Genomic DNA, 19,597 nt, shown 5'->3' on the forward strand with positions numbered 1-19,597 from the left:
TAATTAACTTCTTCTTAGAAAAATAGCTATTTCTGAGGCAGAAATATTTTAAAATGTGTTGTTTTAGCTGAAGAGCAATGTTTAGCCAAGGAGTATTTAGCAAATGAGCTTTGGTGATGGGTTTAAAAAATATTTCTTCTCTGAGCTGATGCAAATGCATCTTTTCTCCATTTGTGTGTCAAGAGAACACAGAGCAAATGCATTTCCTCTGAGGTTTATCTAACAGATTGGGATAAAATACACAATTCATGTAAGGATAAATGTCAAGAAGAAAAACTGAAGTATACTTCCAAGCAAAATTTATTAGATGTCTATTCAAGAAAAACACAATGACCTTTGCTTGTAAGAATTCAAAGTCAATTACCTAAAAGCTAGGTATGAATATTTTTCCTTTTAAAATCAGATACAGAGAATAGAAACATTAATTTTTCTTAAATATGACAGGCAACAGATATTGAATTTTTTCTCATAAATGGCATCAAAGGTAATTATTCATTTATCAGCAAAGCTGCATGCAGTTGACCTAATTTCAAACCCAAAACCTTTAAAATATAAAGCTGGCTGTGAACTTGACAGTAATCAAGGTAGTAATCAAGGCTACTCAAAGATGTTTCTTTACCTTCTTTCTAATGGAATTCCTCTCTAATCGGTATTTATATACATTTCAGTTTGGCTGCTAAGATGTTTTATGTTCATAAACTTTTGCAGAAGTGCTGTCTTACAGAATTGGACTGTCAAGGCATAATGATGATTTGTGGGAGATGTAAAGGGTAATCTGTTGAAAGTGTTTTAGCTTAGTTTAAAGGAAGGATAAAGACCAAATTAGGAAATTCCCCTGTTTTCTCAACAACTAAATAGTCCATACAAAAAATGAGCAAACATATGTACAAAATTCTAGAGTCTGCATGCATTGTGAAAAGATCAACCACTGTTCACAGAAGAAATGCCATAAAAAGTTTTGTCTATAAGGTGCTCAAGATCCAAATATGAATAGTTCTTATGCAAAGTCATAAGAAATACAAAGCTAGTTCTCGGGGTATGTGTAATTGAGGCACTGTTAACCACATTAAATCTTTCAGGTCCCAATATCATCTTCAAGGTTTCTACTTCAGGGCAGAAAATTTAACCTGAATGATTTAACATTGCCTCTAAAAAGTGCCTCATGTATTCTGAGGAAATATTTTACACACACTAGGAAAATCAGGCTCAACATATTCCTGTCCTCAAATGTAGCCAGGATTCTGAGTTCCAGAGAAGAAAAATAATTATCATAGTAAAAATAATTGTACTGATCATAATCCTTACTAAAACCAGCCTTAATACTTGTGATGCTTCTGAAGTACTCTATTTCTATAAAATAATATGTGAGATTCTTTTACATTTCCATAAAATGTACATATCTTATGGATTGTCTGTTCTCATACAATCTCAAATGTGTATGTGTACACACAGTGAAATCTTACCTATGAATATTGCTTACAGATGCTTTCAAGTGTCTATGTTAGAATGATTCTTTGCACGTCTCACTAACACTGCTTTTATTTAACTTTTATCAGATAAATAAAACACTAAGAGCTCATTGTTCATGATGCTGATTATTACATTTTAATATAAAATAGCAATGCAACTTTACAACACAATAGTTTTCTGTAATCTAGCTAAACCTCTTGTATTCTCCTGATTATTACCAAAGGCTCTTATTCACTTATTGTTTGCACTTCTAAAAAGTACAAAAAAAAAAAAAAATATCCTGCAGGAGAAGACTCCTATTTGAAACTCACGTTCAATTCAACAAAATCACACTCATTCGAATTAACTTTCCTACTCTCGCTTTAGATTTTGTAATCACTGTGCATATTACAACATATAAGTGCAGGCAAACAATAGCTGAAGTACAGTTGTCATATCGTGTAAACCAGGACACTAGGCAAACTCGTGAAAGGAAAATATACTGCCAAGCTAAGAAGGTGAAAATGCAAACCCCAGCAAGTAGTAATAAACAATCTTCTGGTTGCCTGAGGGGAGAACATCTTTCAAAGTGGACAAGAGAGCCTCCTTGAGACACTTAACTTTTTTGCCTCAACTACTCAACCCTTATTAAGTATAACGATTTTCTTTCTGATGCCGCATATTGACTTTTCAAAGTTTAGAGCGGACGGCAGGAATATGCACTTTCACACGGAAGCAAATCCTCCAATCTCCCCACTGCAGCGGCAGTTCCATTGCTGGTGGTTTGGTGGCAGATGGAGATGGTGATGGTGGGTGACTTCTATTGGAAACCAGAAGGCATAACAGCAGGAGGCCTGTGGAGATCTTTCAGGCAAGGTTATGCAGATGTGGTGCTGAAATGCAGCATAAATAATGGGGAGAGTGATTCACAGCCTCTTGACATAGTTCCCGGGAAAAGTACCAAAGAATTTGGTTCTTCTTGAGGTTCCTGAAAATAGAAGTGATAAATGAAAGAGGGGTAACAGCCATGAAATGTCAGTTCATATATGGGGGCTTGAAAACTCACTAAGAGAGCAAGCCCTCAGGGTTTGGAAAAGAGAGAAAACTCACTTGAAGAGATAGGAAGACAAAGTAAGCAGTTTTATCTGTATTGCCTGATGCCTCTGTTGCCTCTTGAGCTTAAATGCTGTGCTTCCATCACACCAGGCTGAACAGAAAAGCTCAGCCTCTCAGTCTGAGGGGAGAGACAGCCTTGCTGAGGAGGTGGGCTTTTAAGTACAATGATACTCAAGTCTGATGAGGCTCCATCACCGAGGCTGCTAGACAGGAGTGAGGAGCGGAATAGGAAACGCATCTGGGAAGTGACATTTTCAAATACAATCTTCTCAATTAGGATACGGCTGGCCATGGGATAAGGTAGGCTGGAAAAGCACCACAGCAAGGCTTGGTTCTGTGAGCAGGAGGTCTGTCACAGCTCCTCAGCACAGTGTAACGTGAAGGCTTTATTGGGGATGCCATCACTATCCAGTTTTATTATCTCACAGAAGATCATGCTGAACGCCACAGCATTCATTTACAAATAGCGCTGCCAGGGTCCTTAATAAAATACAGAAAATTTGAACTATTTACCAAGTCACTAAAGAAAAAACAGATAGACCACTACTAGTGGGCGGGGGTTCTATCACTGGGCATGTTTCTTATATGAGGAGTAAAACCAAATGCATAAACGGCCATCATTATGATCGCCTTTGGATTCGAATAACATGATTTCTTTGAAACTGTTTGGAAGAGCTAGTGCTTAGACTAAATTCTTCCTTATGATTTCCAGCTCATGTAGAGCGAACAGGGTCTCTACACTTCCCTTTTGCATTTACCCTCTGGAACTTACTGTCCTGGTTTGATGACTGATTTTCTTTATCCCTGTGTAGGTAAGCCATTTTACCTTCTTCTAAATGGGGGATTAATATAAACAGAGGCAGAGGCTTGTGGCTGCTAATGTGTCCTTTGCTCTTATATTTCCTCACTGTTGGCCTGTCTACAGAAAGCCCTTATTCCCTCATCTTTTGTCTCCTCCATCCTCCTATGCCTCTGTTTCCTCTTTACCTCTTTCCTCTGTGACTTAGTATATGATACTCTTGTCTACAAAATTTTTCTCAGAAAACCTCTAGTTTTCTTTTAAGACGGTAAGAATGGGATTGTTTTTTAAGTGGTAAGAATGGAACTTCTACTTGGACCACACATTAAAGCTAAAGTGAATCACTGGTGTTTTAGGGCACCTACAGCAGACCTAGTCATGGGTGAGTTGTTCATTTCATCTTGTTTTCTCAGATTAGATCCTCACCACTGACGACTAACATTTACCACTCAACAGAGTATTTGTATTTTGCATCTAGGGAGCAGTTTCGTTGTTTTTGTTCTTAGATCTCAGTCTTTCCTGGTTGGTGCTATTTAAAGAAATTTTCTTCTCTCAGTTGAACTGGAAATAAAACCAGCAGAAAATCACGTATACCTGAAGCAGTAAATACTAAACTATATTGAAAATGCAATTGCCTTGGGATTACATAGTGCATATGGATGTGTGAAAGATCAAAGGCATTATGAAATCAAAGAAAGCTTGACTATCACATCCAACTGTGCAAGGGAGCAAACATAAGCAAATTACAAAATGGCCAAATGTGTCTGAAAGGAAATGTACACATACCCACAAACCATCCATCATCACATTTTTCCATCACATCGATGACATCACTTTCTCTGAGCTCCAGCTCATCTTCATTCCTAGGAGTATAGTTATACAGAGCCTGAAACCTTAAACAGGAAAAATGGATGTGTTAAACAAAATCTTTATGCCTCTGTGAAACTATAGAAGAGAGTATAATATTTATTTTACTTTTAACATTTCTATTCTTATTAACATATTAATTAGGTAGTATAAGTCTTTGGTAAGCATGTAAAGTAAGTAGTAGTTAGGCTTTCATGGGAATTAGACCACTCTAATAGCATTTCAAAACTCATAATGAGGAAAATTTATGGAAGATTCTAATATCCATAGTTGGATTAAAACATTTATAAATTGGACCTGCATTTCAATTGTCCGGTCATGGATAGCTATCATTCGGACATTAAATGATAGTACAGAATATAAAAGGAGTGATATGTGCATTATTCAGCTATATAAAAACAAGAAGGAATTACAGTTTTAATTAGCCATAATCAGAAGCAAGTAATTGCAGCTTGCAAGTGGAATTTTCAAAAGATTCTAAATTGAGATGCACAAAATGTCTCAGATACAACTTCTAAATCACTGTATGGGAATTACTATAACAGAGGAGTGTGTGGTTTTTTTTGTTTTTTTTGTTTTTTTTATCAGGAGGAATTCTTTAAAGCAGTTTAGTTTCATAGTTTGAATCAGTGTAAGTGGTGATCTCAAACAGTAGGTTAGGGACATACGTTCCTTTTTAAATGGGTCTCAGAGAAATTGTGTTTAATGTAGAAACTCTCAAAATAATCATATAAAAAAGAATTACTGATAGAATGCTGCCACTTTCTCTGTCTGAATTCTTTGAGAACACATATTTTGCTGACATTGATCAGTAGCAAACTCAGACATTGAATTTTTGGTAATAAAATAGCATGCATATTCATATGGACTGGCATTTTGGAAAGACACAAATTCTAGCAGCTCGGGGTCAGGAAGCATTTGATATGCAGTTAACATGAAAACTTCATATTACCACTAAAATATTACCAGTATGTGAGGGGGATTTTTTTTAAAAGTTAGTGAATTTGTTTCTGCCGTTCTTCATAACAGTTAATGTAATTCTGCCAATGTAAGAAAATAAGAACCACATTTCAGGGCACTTTGAATTTTTTCAAGCCAACTTTAAAAGGTTGATAATATTGGATACTGCTCAGGAACAAGAATGATTTATTTTGATTACTTCATTCAGTCAGAAAATCATACTTTGGTAGAACAAAACTATTCTATCATGTCACCTGAACTCAAACATCATGTGATAAACTGGGGCCTTGGCTGCATTGGCTTCTCTCCCTGTCCTTGAACTTTTTCACATTGGGGGGTCTGGATAAAGTTGGATTGGGGGAGGGTGTATTGGGGAAAGAGCTGATAAGATGTGGTGCCTAACAGCCTCTCCTAGAAAACATTATCTTCCCTGGCCTGAGAGCAAAGCCTGAAATTCCAACGTTAGAGATTTCTTCCCCTGTTAATATTTTGTCCTCCTAGTAAACCTTTTTAACCACTTGAGCTTTTGAAGTCTTCTATGGAAAAAGGATTCTGATTGTGGGGAAGGACAAAGAAAGGTAGCCTGAATCCCAGAGCCGTGGCAAAACAGACAGGAAGGTCTTGAATACGGACATTCCTTACTTTGGATGTTTGCATGGGCCAACCCTGGTTGGAGCAAATTATTCTGCTGTTTGATTTGAGGATGCTCACGTGAAGGAATGGTATCTCTTGTCTATCCCTGGGGAAAGTTAATTTCACCATAGTTCCTTTTACAATCTCACATTTGAGGGAGATAGGCATTCCTGGGCTGTTAATTCCATGGATATACATTGCATCTCTCACTTTGGGAAACACTGATTCTCTGAGCTTTTCAGGCTTCAGCCTTCACCCAGGCACATCTCCAGCCACTTACAGAGACAGGCCTATTTAAGGCCACAAACCCCAGCTGCCTGAAGAATCTCAAGGTCCCAAGAGATAAAAAAAAAAACAAAATTGGCACGAACTCCTACTTCACTTTGATATGATGAAAGCCACTGTGCTTATCAGAGTTTACTTACCATTCTGGTTTAATTAGACCACCAAAAAAAAAAAAAAAATTGGAAGTTTCATGGAAACATAAACAAACCTTCCGGAAATCCTCCTGCCTCTGCTGGCTTTCAGAATCAGTGTTGCACGACAGGAAATGCAGTCGAATTACAATAAAAAATGCTGTTTTGAAAGATGTGTTGGTGAGATGAATGATGGTGGTGGGGTCAGGATGCCTCAAAAAGAAATTTGTCTTTTAAATAGGAAATGCTCAACCAAACTTGAAGCTCTCTCTATAACTTGCAACTTCTTCTATAACATATTTTGCCATACTTCTGAATTGCAGTGACATTATAACATTATGTTCCTATTTTCACTCAAAACCTATTTCTTAAATGAAAGAGATTAAGTGATACCCATATAATTGGCATTGTGATCAAACAGAAATTTAATAAAGAATATTTTATAATGTCCAAAGCAGGACACTGAAAATGTGCCTTCTTCTACCTGTGAGCTCATAAACTCGAGGAAGCATCAACTTCATGACATGAAACAGTGTGACATCACCTACATCTTAATTCATAAATTCATTAAAAGCTGCTGATATAATGGGTTGATAATGCAGTAAACCTAAGCAGCCTTGGGATTTATTTTTTGTGATGTGATCCCTTCATCATTTGTGTAAATAAGGAAACAAAACAAACCTTTAGAATTACAAGTTATATTTAACATTTTTCCAATTAAATGAAATTTTAAATTATTTGTACCTCCAACCTATTTTTTCATAGTCTTTTCCTTAACAAATAAAACCTTTCTGGCTGTACTCGGTGAGAGCCAGTTTCAGGTTAGAGATGGTTTCCGAGGAGCATGCTTTTAGCTAAGCACCAGGTCTGTGAGGAGTGAGGAGGTCACAGGCCACACAACAGGCCCCCCTGGTTTGCTCTGCTCCGGGGGAGCGGAGCTTGGACAGTGGGCAGGAGGCACCCTGTGTGTGCTCAGGTCAGCCTGACGTGGTTTAGTCCTGTAAATGCTCCTTCCCAGGGTCTAGCTCCTCACTCAGAATAGGCAACAGCCAACAGGAAGTGGATAACCTCTGAATATCTCTCATGGGCAAAATGGAGCAGAAAGAGAATCTAAAAGACAATGTGTGACACCTTCAGATTGACTTGACTTAGAAAGGAGAGGGGATTTGAAAGAAAGTGTGAAAAGGCATTTTCCTGGTCCTCTGGGTAGTAAACATCATGTAACTGAATGACAGTGCATGTTTTAATACTGCCATTTCCAAAAGAATGGAACTTTGGAATTATGCTACTAACTTATCACTGTAGGTCTACTTTGATGGTCTCCTGCTCTTCAAATATGTGTAAAAACGATGTTAGAACATTTTCAGTGTATCTTTAAGGCTGTAGTTACTAGAATCTACATGGTGAGTAGAACAGAGCGGGAGACAGATTCATGAATCTTAGGAATCACTGCAGCATTGGAAGGTTTTTTTCTTAGTGCATAAATCAAAGTCTTCTCCGCAAAATCACGGATTTTTTTTTTTTTAAATTAGCTTCTGTTCTCTGTTGTGAAAGATGGAGACTATTGCAATTTCTCTTAATCTGGGAGATGTCATCTCATGTTAGTTACTCTGATCTCTTTCACTTGCAAAGTTGTACCATCTTCGCTTACGGTACATCAGTGGTCCATTTTGTGGGTCAAGGTTAGTCTTGAATTTAGAAGATAAGAAGAATACTTACGGTTCCCCCCCACCTTGAATGTTTTCATGAGTAAACACAGGACGCTGTGGCTGAAATGAAATGAGTTTCAATGTAATCAATGCTTAAACTGGTACTAATTAAAAGATAATTTGGATAATGGCATGGCACTTTTCTTGACATTTAATATTTCCTGTTGTAAAAAACCAAGAGGAAGGAAAAAAAACCAAATAAAGGGTTTGTGCTGGATTAATAATTAAAATATTTTGAAAGGTGCTTTAAATTAAATCGAAATAACCAAGGTTCAAATGTTTTGAACATATCTGCAATCTTGTCTGCTCAAGCTTTAAGGAAGAGTCAGGGTTTAGTCCCATTGATTTTTCAAAGGCCAGGAACATGGCAAGAACATAGACACCAAATCACTAGACTGGGAAGTCTGGACACCTTCATACAACCTTATTCTTCAGCGTTTTCTCAAACAAGCAAAGAATAAACCACATTTAGTCTAACAGCAAAGTATCCACATTCATTCTAATATACTTTTCCTTCACAGACAACATTTTCACATACAGTACAGATAAACATGTCAAGAGGCAGACATGCCATGCTACATTTGAAGTTACACTCTCTGTTCTCAATGTGGAGGAAACACATGCATTTTTAAAAAGATAAAACAGAGAGTTTGAAATAGCATGTAACAAACAATATCCAGGTAACATGTAACATTTTACCTTAGAAGAGAAATATTGGTAGAAATTCCCAGTGCACTGAACTCTCAAAAGAGTTTCCTTTCTTTTTAAACTAAGCATCAAGACCAGTATCTGTAATAGATACTTATAATATTGGAAATGACAAGCCTTTGCATCCCATATATCCACATAAATATTGCAATGAATGAAAGTTCACACGTTTCTTGAATATGTAAACTCAATGTAGTTTATACCGACTACCTAAACGTTACCTTTTAAGGGGGAAAAAAAGAATTTCAGTTCATTCATAACACACTTCAAAAGCATTCTCTTCTAAATGATGGCTGCATGGTAAAATGAGATAAACCAGAGTTTGCATGGCAAATTGCATGGCAATTGTAAGTGATTCTTTATTGATGACTGCATTAGTTTTTAGATCCATGTCTTTAGACCTCAGGGCTAATTCCTGGATCCCGGAGTTAGGAATGGATTACTGAGAGGCTGGGAATTCCCCCTGCAGACTGTCCATAGAAACCCCATTGGTCCAAGAACGGAGGGGGACTCCGTTAATTAATTGCTATTAATATTTTGTAATTATTTCCAGTCTCCTTTTCTCAGTCTTCTTTTTCATTTTAAAGCACTGCAGAATGTTATTCCCTCATATATATGTCTGTATCTTTTTTGGTTGTCTTAACCATTTCTCTCTCTCTTTTGTTTTTGAAATTCAGATTGATCTCGCCTTTTTCACTATCATAAATAACAATACTATACGCATTTTTATACAAAGAGCTATTTTCTTGTTTTGAACGATCTCTTAGGACACATTTCCAGGAGTAAAATTTCGGGCCAAAGATTATGCATTGAAGCTGCACGATATTGAAAATGCTGGTGTTAGTTGCTCAAAAACACTATATTTAAAAATGCAATTTAAAAAAATCTAAAATGCCATGTTTTGAATCACACACCAAGATAGCAACTGTTCTCTCACAAAAACAATCATAGCGCAGTTTACAGTGCATAACAAAGTTATAAATAAGGAAATATTATGTGTTCTTGTCTTAAGAGAAAATGTTTTGTAAAATATATTTCATTGTGCTCTAAAAATGGCATGCCTATTTCCACATATTTAAGCCATTCTAATATTTTTGAGTTGAGTAGAAGTTTCACTTTGATATCATGGCATCCAGTGCTTGGTAAAACTGGCTGGTCTAATTTCATTGCTCCCTTATGTTAAAATGTGAATGCAACTTTAAGGATTAGACTGTTCATTAACATAAAACAATCTACTTATAAAACCCGTATAGCACCTTTCCGTTATTGTGATTACAGTTCCACTGGTTTAATTCCTTTAATTCAACTCATCTCATAAATCATTTAAATGAACCATCTCTGTGGCAATTATGAAAATTGGGCTATTGCCAAAAGTATGTGGCTCCCTTAATTCTACAGGCCTCTATGTCTTAAGAACTTGTGTTCCTGGGTGTGTCAGCCAGTAACATCCTTGTTTTTACTAATCTTTCTCAATACTTCCTTCATATCCTTTAAAAGGATCCACCCCCACTGTTTTTTTTTTTCTGAATCACTGGTTTTCTATACTGTTCACATACTGAGGCCAGGATTTATCACAGCTTTTATTAGCAGAGAAGTTGTGTATCTATTATAATGGTGACTTTTAGAACTTTTCTGAGGTTACTTTTGATAGGAATCATCTCTATGTAAATATGGATAACTAGGAACCAGTTTTGAGGAAAGATGACCAGTTACAGGAACTGAAATAATTTATTTTAAAAGTCTTTTGGGAATTCCCTGGTGGCGCAGTGGTTAAGAATCCACCTGCCAATGCAGGGGACACGGGTTTGATCCCTGGTCCGGGAAGATCCCACATGCCGCGGAGCAACTAAGCCCGTGTGCCACAACTACTGAGCCTGCGCTCTAGAGCCCGTGAGCCACAACTACTGAGCCCACGTTCCACAACTACTGAAGCCTACGCGCCTAGAGCCCATGCTCTGCAACAAGAGAAGCCACCGCAATGAGAAGCCCACGCACTGCAAGGAAGAGTAGCCCCCGCTCGCCGCAACTAGAGAAAGCCCGCGCGCAGCAACGAAGACCCAACGCAGCCAAAAATAAATAAATTTATATTAAAAAAAAGTCTTTGGTCAATAGAGGAATAAGCAGCACAGACACTTATGAGGGCATGTTTGTGTCTTTCCAGTGTTGGCGATGACTAACTATATCACCTTGGATATGCACCTCAGCTTCCTTATCTCTAAAATCAAGGAGGTGGACAAGTTGATGGTTTAGATCTTTTCCCCCTCAGGGAATCCATAAAGGAATCCACGTTTCCACAGATATATTTCCTCTGATACTCCTTCAGTTGTCAGAGAGCTATGACAACTGGCATTGGTTAATTCCCAAGTGTCTCAGTCATGTAAAAACAATTAATTTTAAAACAATAATTAAACGTCATTTTTCAGATCGGTAAACCAAAACCCAAAGATGATTTCTTAATATCACAAATAGGCAAGAAGAAGGAACAGAATTATAATTCTGACTCTCACTCTTCATTGCATAAAAGCTTACTATGATGGAATAGATAGTGCAGGCTTATTAAAATCAACACCTTAATTTTTTTCCTTTAGGCAAGTGTTTATGTTCTGTATGGATTCCCAAACAAATTGTCGTAGAAGGTTGTCTTTTGCCTTTCCCCTTCCTTATAACTGGGCACAAACCTTGGGGCAAAGACCTGTGAGGTATCTGCACTCTTTTGCCACCTACTGGTGAGTATTGGCAGCAACATGTTAAAAGCTGTTTTGCCTTTGGACAGCTCTCACCAAGTTCCTTCAGCCTGGATTCATTTTGAAAGGATATTTTAAAGACCACAGAGCGATGTGGAATAGATAGTCATCTGTTTTTCTGACCATGTTCTTCTTATTCCACGTTTTAAATTCTTGAGAAAGGGTCAGTCTTTAGCCACCAGTATTTTTGGTCTGTGTTCATTTGTATTTTCACTATCTGCTCAGGCATTTCTATTACTCATAGCTTCTTAGCGGTTTTGTGATAAATATAGAAGATACATTAGTGACATTCAAGAAGCTCATATGAGCTGTGAGTTTAAAAAGATAGTTTTGAAGTTAACAGATGACAGTCACTGTGCTGGAAATTTTAAGCGAGAATTATGTCATATTTACATTTCCTTAATGAGTCTTAAGAGCACAATAAAAATTAGAAAACCCAATGAAACATGTTGCTTTTATAGAATCCTAAATATTTAGCGTTTTCCTTGGCAATGTAACAATCTTTTTTTTTCTCTTTTAGTGTAGCTATTTTTTAGTGTTGTCAAAAGCAGATACAAATGAGACAGGTTTTAAACACATGCTAATTTTCAAAGACAGAACCAATCACAAGCCACTGCTCATAAGAAAGTTGGTTTGAAATATCCTAGAACCTTAGGTATCAGTAAAATATATACTTTTCTAGCTCAGATAGTAAGGCACAGTCTGTCCTAAACCTGTCTTCTTATCTGTGCTTCTGCAGAGGTATCCGGAGGATTAGCTACATCTAGTATTAGGTAATTCTTAGGTAAGGATTGAGCATTACTTTAAATACTAATGTGGGAAAATCTTTGAAAGGGCTCTAAGCAGTTCTAGAGTTCTTATTTTCTTTTCCCAGAAAATGTTAGGTGTGGTACTTGCCAACCAGAATTAGATGAAATTCCCTTAATAACAAACAGTACCATGTTTATGTTTCTAGGTGTATTTTTCTTTCTTACATTATACAATTATTTTAAATATTTAAATTATCTTTTAAATTGTGAAAACACAACTTTGCCTAAGTCTAAAGAATATAGAATATTTGTGTTCCACACAAACACATATAATAGAACATATAAGTACATAATGTAAAAATCTGACAAAGAAAAATACTTATGGTGACCCTAAGCATACCATCTCATTGACCCATGGGAATTTATGGATGGGCCATATTAATTTTGGAAAAAGCTTTCTTTTTTTCTTTTTTTGGCTCTGGAAAGCACTTCTGTGAGAATCTCTCCCAATCAACATTCCTCATTCTCTATGGCAACACAAATCTCTGCCTCAGAAACAAAATCAGGTCTTATTAGGCAAAGCAAAAAGCACAAAAATGGCCTAAATACAGAGAAGTATCTACATTTCTTAAAAACGGAAAAGGAAATCTGTCATCAAGCCCTTAAAAGCTTGCAGAACCATAATCATGTAATGGAGCATGTAAGATTAAACCAGGGTCCATCAAAATAGAAATGGGAAAGGACCGATTCAGGCAGAGATGAAAATTCTCACACTCCTTGGCTGCCATCCTCAGAATTGATGGTACCAATTAGAACCCATTCATTTTCAAGGGCTGTCGATGCCATAGAACTAAGTAGTCAAAGGGAAGATAATCTGACCTTTAAGTTCAATCAGAGCTGTCAAGAGACTGGGAGCCCCTGGAGTCCAGAGAAGCAGAGTTGGCTTGAAAAGGTCATGGAGTGAATACGGCACATGTCAGCAGAGCAACAAGATATTTTACAACAAGGGCCATGGATTAAAAGAAATCCAAATAAACTGAACGACACAGAAGCAAGCATCCCTGGAAGGGTGTGAGTTCAGTATATGATTGGCAGCAGCTTTATTCTTTGCACTAGAAATAGTGATGGGAAAGCAGTGATTTACACGAGATGGATGTGGAAGACAACATATACCACACCCTTATTTGTACAGAGGAGAATTGGGGCATGTCTTTGTCGCTTTTGGAAAGCTTACGCACACACATAAAGGGGAAGCTCATTGACCAAAGACTCAGGATAGGATTTTCGTGTTGATCTGACTTCATAGCTGCTCATCATCATCAGAAAGGTTGTTTCCTTTCAAGGGTACCTCCAGCCCTACTTCACTGGCAAAGCACAGCAATGACAACTAAGGAAGAGCCAGCCCACTGACGGTGGAGGGGTGGCCAGGGTGCCTGGCTCAAGGTGGGGCATCTGATCCTACCCTGTGGGAACCGCTGAGCCCTCTGACTGGTGAGCTGCAGGATCTCCAGGACATCACTGGGCTACGCGGAGGCTTACCCAAGACAAGTAGATCGCTTTTTAAATCAGCCTGGAAAAGCCGTAAGAAGTTAATTAGTTCTCATCTTCATTACCCAGCCTCCAGAGGAGCTTTCCTGTTTTGTTTTTTTTCCATGCACACACAGCATGCCAAACTCCCGAATAAGAGCAGAGCAGGAAGGGTTAACAGTCTGCAGACAGCTCTTCTGGTGGCCCAGAGTTTTCACAGCACAGGCATCTTTACTAGGGAACTTACAGGCAGAGCAGAGAGAGATTTATGGACGGAAGTTGGTATAGGGAAGATGTTTGAATGCAGTGTAGATGGCTAAGAACACTTACAAGAAATTTTATGTCTTTAATAGAATGCTTAACAATTGGTTTCAAGATACTCTCAGATCTGACCTGTTTTCTTTGTGTTTATTTGAATAGATGCAAGGTAAGAGCCAGGGAAAGTCTGCTTCATATCCATCAAATTTCATAGACAGTGTCAATCATTTGTCACAGGTAAATTTTCTAATAAAACACATACAAAGAAAATATGGGGAATTCCCCGGCTGTCCAGTGGTTAGGACTCTGCGCTTTCACTGCCGAGGGCCCAGGTTCAGACCCTGGTTGGGGAACTAAGATCCCACAAGCCTCGCAGCATGACCAAAAAAAAATTTTAAAAAGGCTTTTCTGGGGGAAATTGTGAAATACTGTATAATTAAATACAGAATATTGTTCTAACTCCAAGCACCTTGTGACTATTTTGGTGTTCTTTCAAAGTAAGATTTTTAATATGACAGTGAGTAAACTAACCTTTCTTGTGTGTATGTTTTATTTTCTGTCCATTCATGGACAAGACCTAGCAATGTACTGTCTGGTATTTGATTTGGCTTATGGGAACTTTAGCAGGACTAAAGGACTTTTAAATAAAAGCATGTGGTTTTCTCAACTCTCATTTAGGAAAAAGTTCATAATAATTAGTAATGATTGACCTCATATCTTCAGTCTCTGGGGATGAAATGCATCAGGCATTTTTCTTTAAGGCTTGTGGCAGAGAATGCTTCGTGTTCTCCAATATCCATTCTCTTCTTTGTCATCCCAGTAACAGAATCCCAAATGTTATGTAGGCACATGGCCATTCTGAATAAGGTCTATTTTCCAAACTTCCTTGTATCTAGATATGCTCATGTGGTAAGTTCTGACAGATGGGATATGTGCGGTTTCTGGAAAATGCCCTTCAAGGAAGAAGACATAAGCTTCCCTCCCCTTTTTTCCTTCCTGCTGGCTGGAATGAGAAAGGGACTGCTGGAGCTGCTGCAGCCACTTTGGACCAGGCAGTGGAAGCTTTTCACTGAGCATGGTGGTGTGCCAAAATAAAATGGAATCTCCTGGGATTCCTGATGACTGTATAGCCACCTACCAACCCTGGATGCCCTACATTTATGCATAAGAAATATATATTTCTACCTTGTTTAAGCTCTAATTATTTTGAGTCTTCTGGCACTGCAGCTGCCCCAATCTTGACTAATACAAGGGTTCTATAAACATCAAGACTCATAGAGAAAAAAAAGTAGCTGTTGGAATGATGTGGATAAACAACTGGAAAGATCATTTGAACATATTAGGAAGAATCAGGGCTTAATTTCATGTTGGAAACTGTGCTCAAGGGGATTACCTTCCAGTGGGATGGCTTTAGGGTGAGGAGACTTCCTTTTGGGACCATAATAACTGAGTTTCTTGGAAGAAACCCAAGAAAGAGTCTTTCTCTCTGTTCACAAAGCGCTTCCACTGCAGCTTGAGTCCACATTGCTGCAAGACTCTTTTACAGAATATTCTTAGATGGAATTGGAAGCTCAGCTTACAGCAAAGCTGAGGATTATAATAATTTATATTATGAAAAACCAATATTTAAAAGATGCTCAAAGACTAGAGAAAATATTGTATTCTGATTTATATATCAAACTCATAATTTATATGTACATTTCAGTCTTCTGTCATCTATAAAGTCGTGGTAACTTTTACTTCCATGGAAGATTTTGGATTGCATATGACAGACTTACATTATCTCAGAAAATACTTTAAAAGAACAAAATTGCATTAAATTAACATGAGTTAAGTAAAACAATGGCTGATAGGGGTTGATAACATTGTTGTAATGATTTCATGCATACTATACTATGCCTATTAAAACATTATTAAAATTTTATTTTCTCTTTGCTTTTAGTGCTAGGTTACTTTCCTTCTTTGTAATGAGCAAAATTTCTAACATTCTTGAAATGAGAGAAATAGGAAGCCTTCTTAAAGGATTCACATCAATTTGTTACTGTGTCAGATATGGATTAAACTATAATAATGGCCTAAAATTTGTAGTTGATTCAATTTGTATGTATACTTACAAGCATAACTTCAGTCAACTTATATTCTTTCTATGAGTAAAAAATAGATTTATAAGGTTTTCAGAAAAAGTGGGGGATTAAAATTAACATTTGCTCTCAAATATGAGATAAAAAAGAGAAAAAACTTCATTTTTCTGGAGTTAGTTATTTGATGTAGTTATTAAAGTGTTCTTTTAAAACATGGTTACTGTGAATATCTCCATTCTCTCATACCATTCTGTGAACAACTGAAACATACAGAATGTATGAGATGAGCTTGGTTCTTGCAGGAGAATAAACCTGTTTAAATTCTGGTTTTGTCCTTGACACTACAGTGGTGAGTGTTCCATCTCTCTCCATTGGAGAAGGCCGATGCTCAAGTTACTTGCCCACTTACTGACTGAGCATAAAGGCTGAAGAACAAGTAGGGAAAGGCAAGGAATAAATATTTTGGCCTTAAAAAGAGAACCACAGAGAGAGAAAAAAAGGCAAATTCTTAGTCTCAGACATTATCTAAAGAATTATTATTATTTTAAAAATTTCCTAATTATTTCCTGCCAGCTAAGATAAAAACCTCAAAGGGCAAAGAGCAATATGTCTTTAAAATATACTACATTTTTTTCAAAGATTCCTTTTCTACGTAAGATAAAATTCACGTAGATGGACTATTTTGGTGGATAGATTTGGTGATGGGGGTTTGGAAGATTGCATAAATGGCATTTCTCAGGTGTTGGTGCTTCCTAGTTCAAAAACATGACTCTACCAGAGCCTTCGTTTTGTTTTGTTTTTTTACTTATCTGCAGAGGCTCTCATTTCAAGTTGAGAAGATTGAGTGTGAGGTTGAGTCATTATTTGAAGTCCTTTTGTCTAAAGGAAAAGGTTTCAGGATCATTCTGGACATAGAAGTAAAACTTTTCTGAAATGGATTGATTTCATGCTGTGGTTGTCATTGAATCTCTTTCCAAGGCCAGTCATTAACTTTGTTAAAAATCTTTCATCATGGTATCCTAAGAGGGAGTTAAATACCAGCAGAGCTGCCAGCCAGCCAGCAAGTCTCAGAGATGGATGCTTTGTTAACTGCTACAAAAGAAGCCTCCTTTCCACATCCTCATTAATTTACTTCAGTTTTGTGGAAGAACAAGGCTCAAGACAGTGCCAAAGATCATCCAGCCCTTAGGCTCTGCTGAACCTGCTGATTAGTTGGGAAACTTGGGAGGCAATGAGCCCACTAAGAAGTGACAGAGGATGACAGGCACACAGCTGACACCTTTGGATGGGATGGTTCTCCTGCTGATCCTCAACTTAAAAAAAAAATCTAATAATCACTTTTTATTCTTATATGAAGTTTAGTTTTTCTCCTCAATCTAAGTATAGCTGCTATGCAAATATATCTTTTAAATTTTTGGACAGAGGCCATGCTAATGATGTTAAAAGTTAGCAACCAATATTGAATGACTTTTTAGATCTTGTAAGATGGCACGAATCTAAAGACGTACATCTAATTAATTAAGTTCATTGAAAGACATGCAATAAACCACACTCAAAATGCAGTTACCTTTAATTTTGGTGAGCTTATCTCCTGTTGATAAGAGTATTTAGGGAGGAGCGGAGATGAGTAGGGCTGGGTAGGCTGAGAAAGTGTGGGGACCAGGTCAGAGACAGTGGCCAAGGAGGAATGAAAGGGAAGGGAGGAAAGCAGACAGCTGGGAAAGGATGTAGATGTTCGATCTCCCGAAGAAAATGAAGATGGCTTAGATATTGAGGAAAGACAAGATGCAATTATGCTTGTGTCCAGAATGAGGTTACATGCTTTTTAGAGAATACCCCCTGCACCTAAATAATTTTAAAGTTACTAAATACCCTGGGGTATGTGACATTTATGACAAATTCTTGCTTTGAAAGCACTAACTTTTTCTTCTGCATTTGATTCAAAATTCCCAATGGGTATGATCAGTTTCACTTTTCTGATATGAGCGGCTGGAGATAAGAACCCCCATAATCTACAATTGTATAATGTAATTTGTGGGATGGGTCCTTCTAAACATTGAGGAAGAAAGTGTAAAACCCTGCAATGACTCTTTGTAACTTGCTTGTGAAGTAGATCACAATTTATAGTCAGTTGGCTGCAAAGCTAGGGGAGTTACGACCTCTGCCTGTGTGTGTGCGTGCATGGCGGACATTGCCTGTGAAACTCACCCCCTGAGCACCACGCTGTGGGTGCTGCATGCAGCCGGCAGTAGCAGTTCCTGCGAACCAAGCCACATGTCTAATCACATCTTAAACTTGATTAAATTGAAGGGGAAATTAGTTATTTAAGTAATTGACTTAGAAATCTGCTTGACTTACTGCAATGAATGAATGATCTCTATTACTAAGCAGTGTGTTTATTTTATGCAAATGCAGACATGGCTACGTTCTTTGTCCAGATGACATTTTCTCACCTGGTTAGGGCGCAGCCAAGACTCAGGGTTTTGTGGGTGTCCGGTGGCCTAATGGGCACTCACCATTATTTAATGCCAAGAATACCCCATAGAGACCAAATGCCTCTACATTTGTTATTGGTAAGATCTTAATTGGAAATTATGGGGTTTTAAAACTGATTTTCATTGTTAAAGATTTCTAAGTAGAGGAGCCATGGGGGAAAGTGACTTGCTTAGTGGCATAATATGAATCATTAATTTTGTTCCATAATTTCAATATTTGCCAGTAATCATATTTGCTTTTTAATTCGCAGATTAAATATTTGAGACATCAAGTTTTGTTTTTGTCTTTTTTGAAAGAGAGAAGCTTACAAGCTAAAGATTTAGAGCATTTCCCTCTTAACTGATTAAAATTATTGCCCAAGGTTCTTTGTTTGTAAGGTGAATATGCAGGACTCAACTCTTAGGTCGTCACCAACTTAAAGCGATTACCTCTTCAGAAAGAGTTGAAAGGGAACTGCAGTATATTTTTCTTTTTTGTTTTGTTTTCTTTCTCTTTCTTTCTTCCCTTCTTTTTCAAACTGCTACTATATCAAAGATATGGTGTATAGTTTTCTCACCCTGGAGGTGAACTAATCTCTCTGCGTAGCGATTTCCTCATCCCGAAAGTGGGAATAATAATACAACCCACCCTACTGAGCTTTGAAAAGTAAAGATGTAGCGTTCTTAGAAAGCTGTCTGACAGTAAGAGCTCAACTATTAGCTATTATTATGAATATTAAAATTAGAAAGACTTTAAATTACAAAAATGTTTAAATATGGATTTATAGTAATAAATAAATAATGGAATAATATCACATATTTACATCATCTTGTTAAAATTTGGTGTGTTTCTATCCATCCCTCCACCCCTACCTCATATAGTGCTGTGTTTCTTGCATGGAAACCTTCTAAGACAGTGTCAAAATTGATGTTTATTAATATGGTTAACTGTACTAGCTAACCGTAGTAAGACTGGTTAGTTCTTCAGGAATTAGGCAAAATTAGAGTACCTCTTCACTGGTTTTTGCTGCATCGCTGTCTTCCTTAGGGCTCCTAGGGTCTGTGGGGATTGCTATTGGAAATTTTAAGCGGTCAGCTTCCCTCTCC

The 19,597-nt window shown here is 37.4% G+C and overlaps 1 protein-coding gene across 7 annotated transcripts in view; it reads right to left on the minus strand.

Annotated features, from left to right (window-relative positions):
* Window positions 1-453: 453 nt before the first annotated feature.
* SORBS2 (sorbin and SH3 domain containing 2) overlaps window positions 454-19,597 on the minus strand; it is a 204,753-nt gene continuing 185,609 nt past the window's right edge. For all 7 annotated transcript variants that reach the window (XM_061177387.1, XM_061177391.1, XM_061177392.1 and 4 more), the window contains 3 exons: window positions 7,960-8,009; window positions 4,151-4,257; window positions 454-2,437 (listed from right to left, as the gene is read on the minus strand). In XM_061177387.1, coding sequence (XP_061033370.1) covers window positions 2,376-2,437; window positions 4,151-4,257; window positions 7,960-8,009 — 219 coding nt within the window. In that variant the 3' untranslated portion in view covers window positions 454-2,375. The remainder of the gene's footprint in view (window positions 2,438-4,150; window positions 4,258-7,959; window positions 8,010-19,597) is intronic.

This window comes from Eubalaena glacialis, chromosome 20 (assembly GCF_028564815.1).
Source record: "Eubalaena glacialis isolate mEubGla1 chromosome 20, mEubGla1.1.hap2.+ XY, whole genome shotgun sequence".
Lineage (NCBI taxonomy): Eukaryota > Metazoa > Chordata > Mammalia > Artiodactyla > Balaenidae > Eubalaena > Eubalaena glacialis.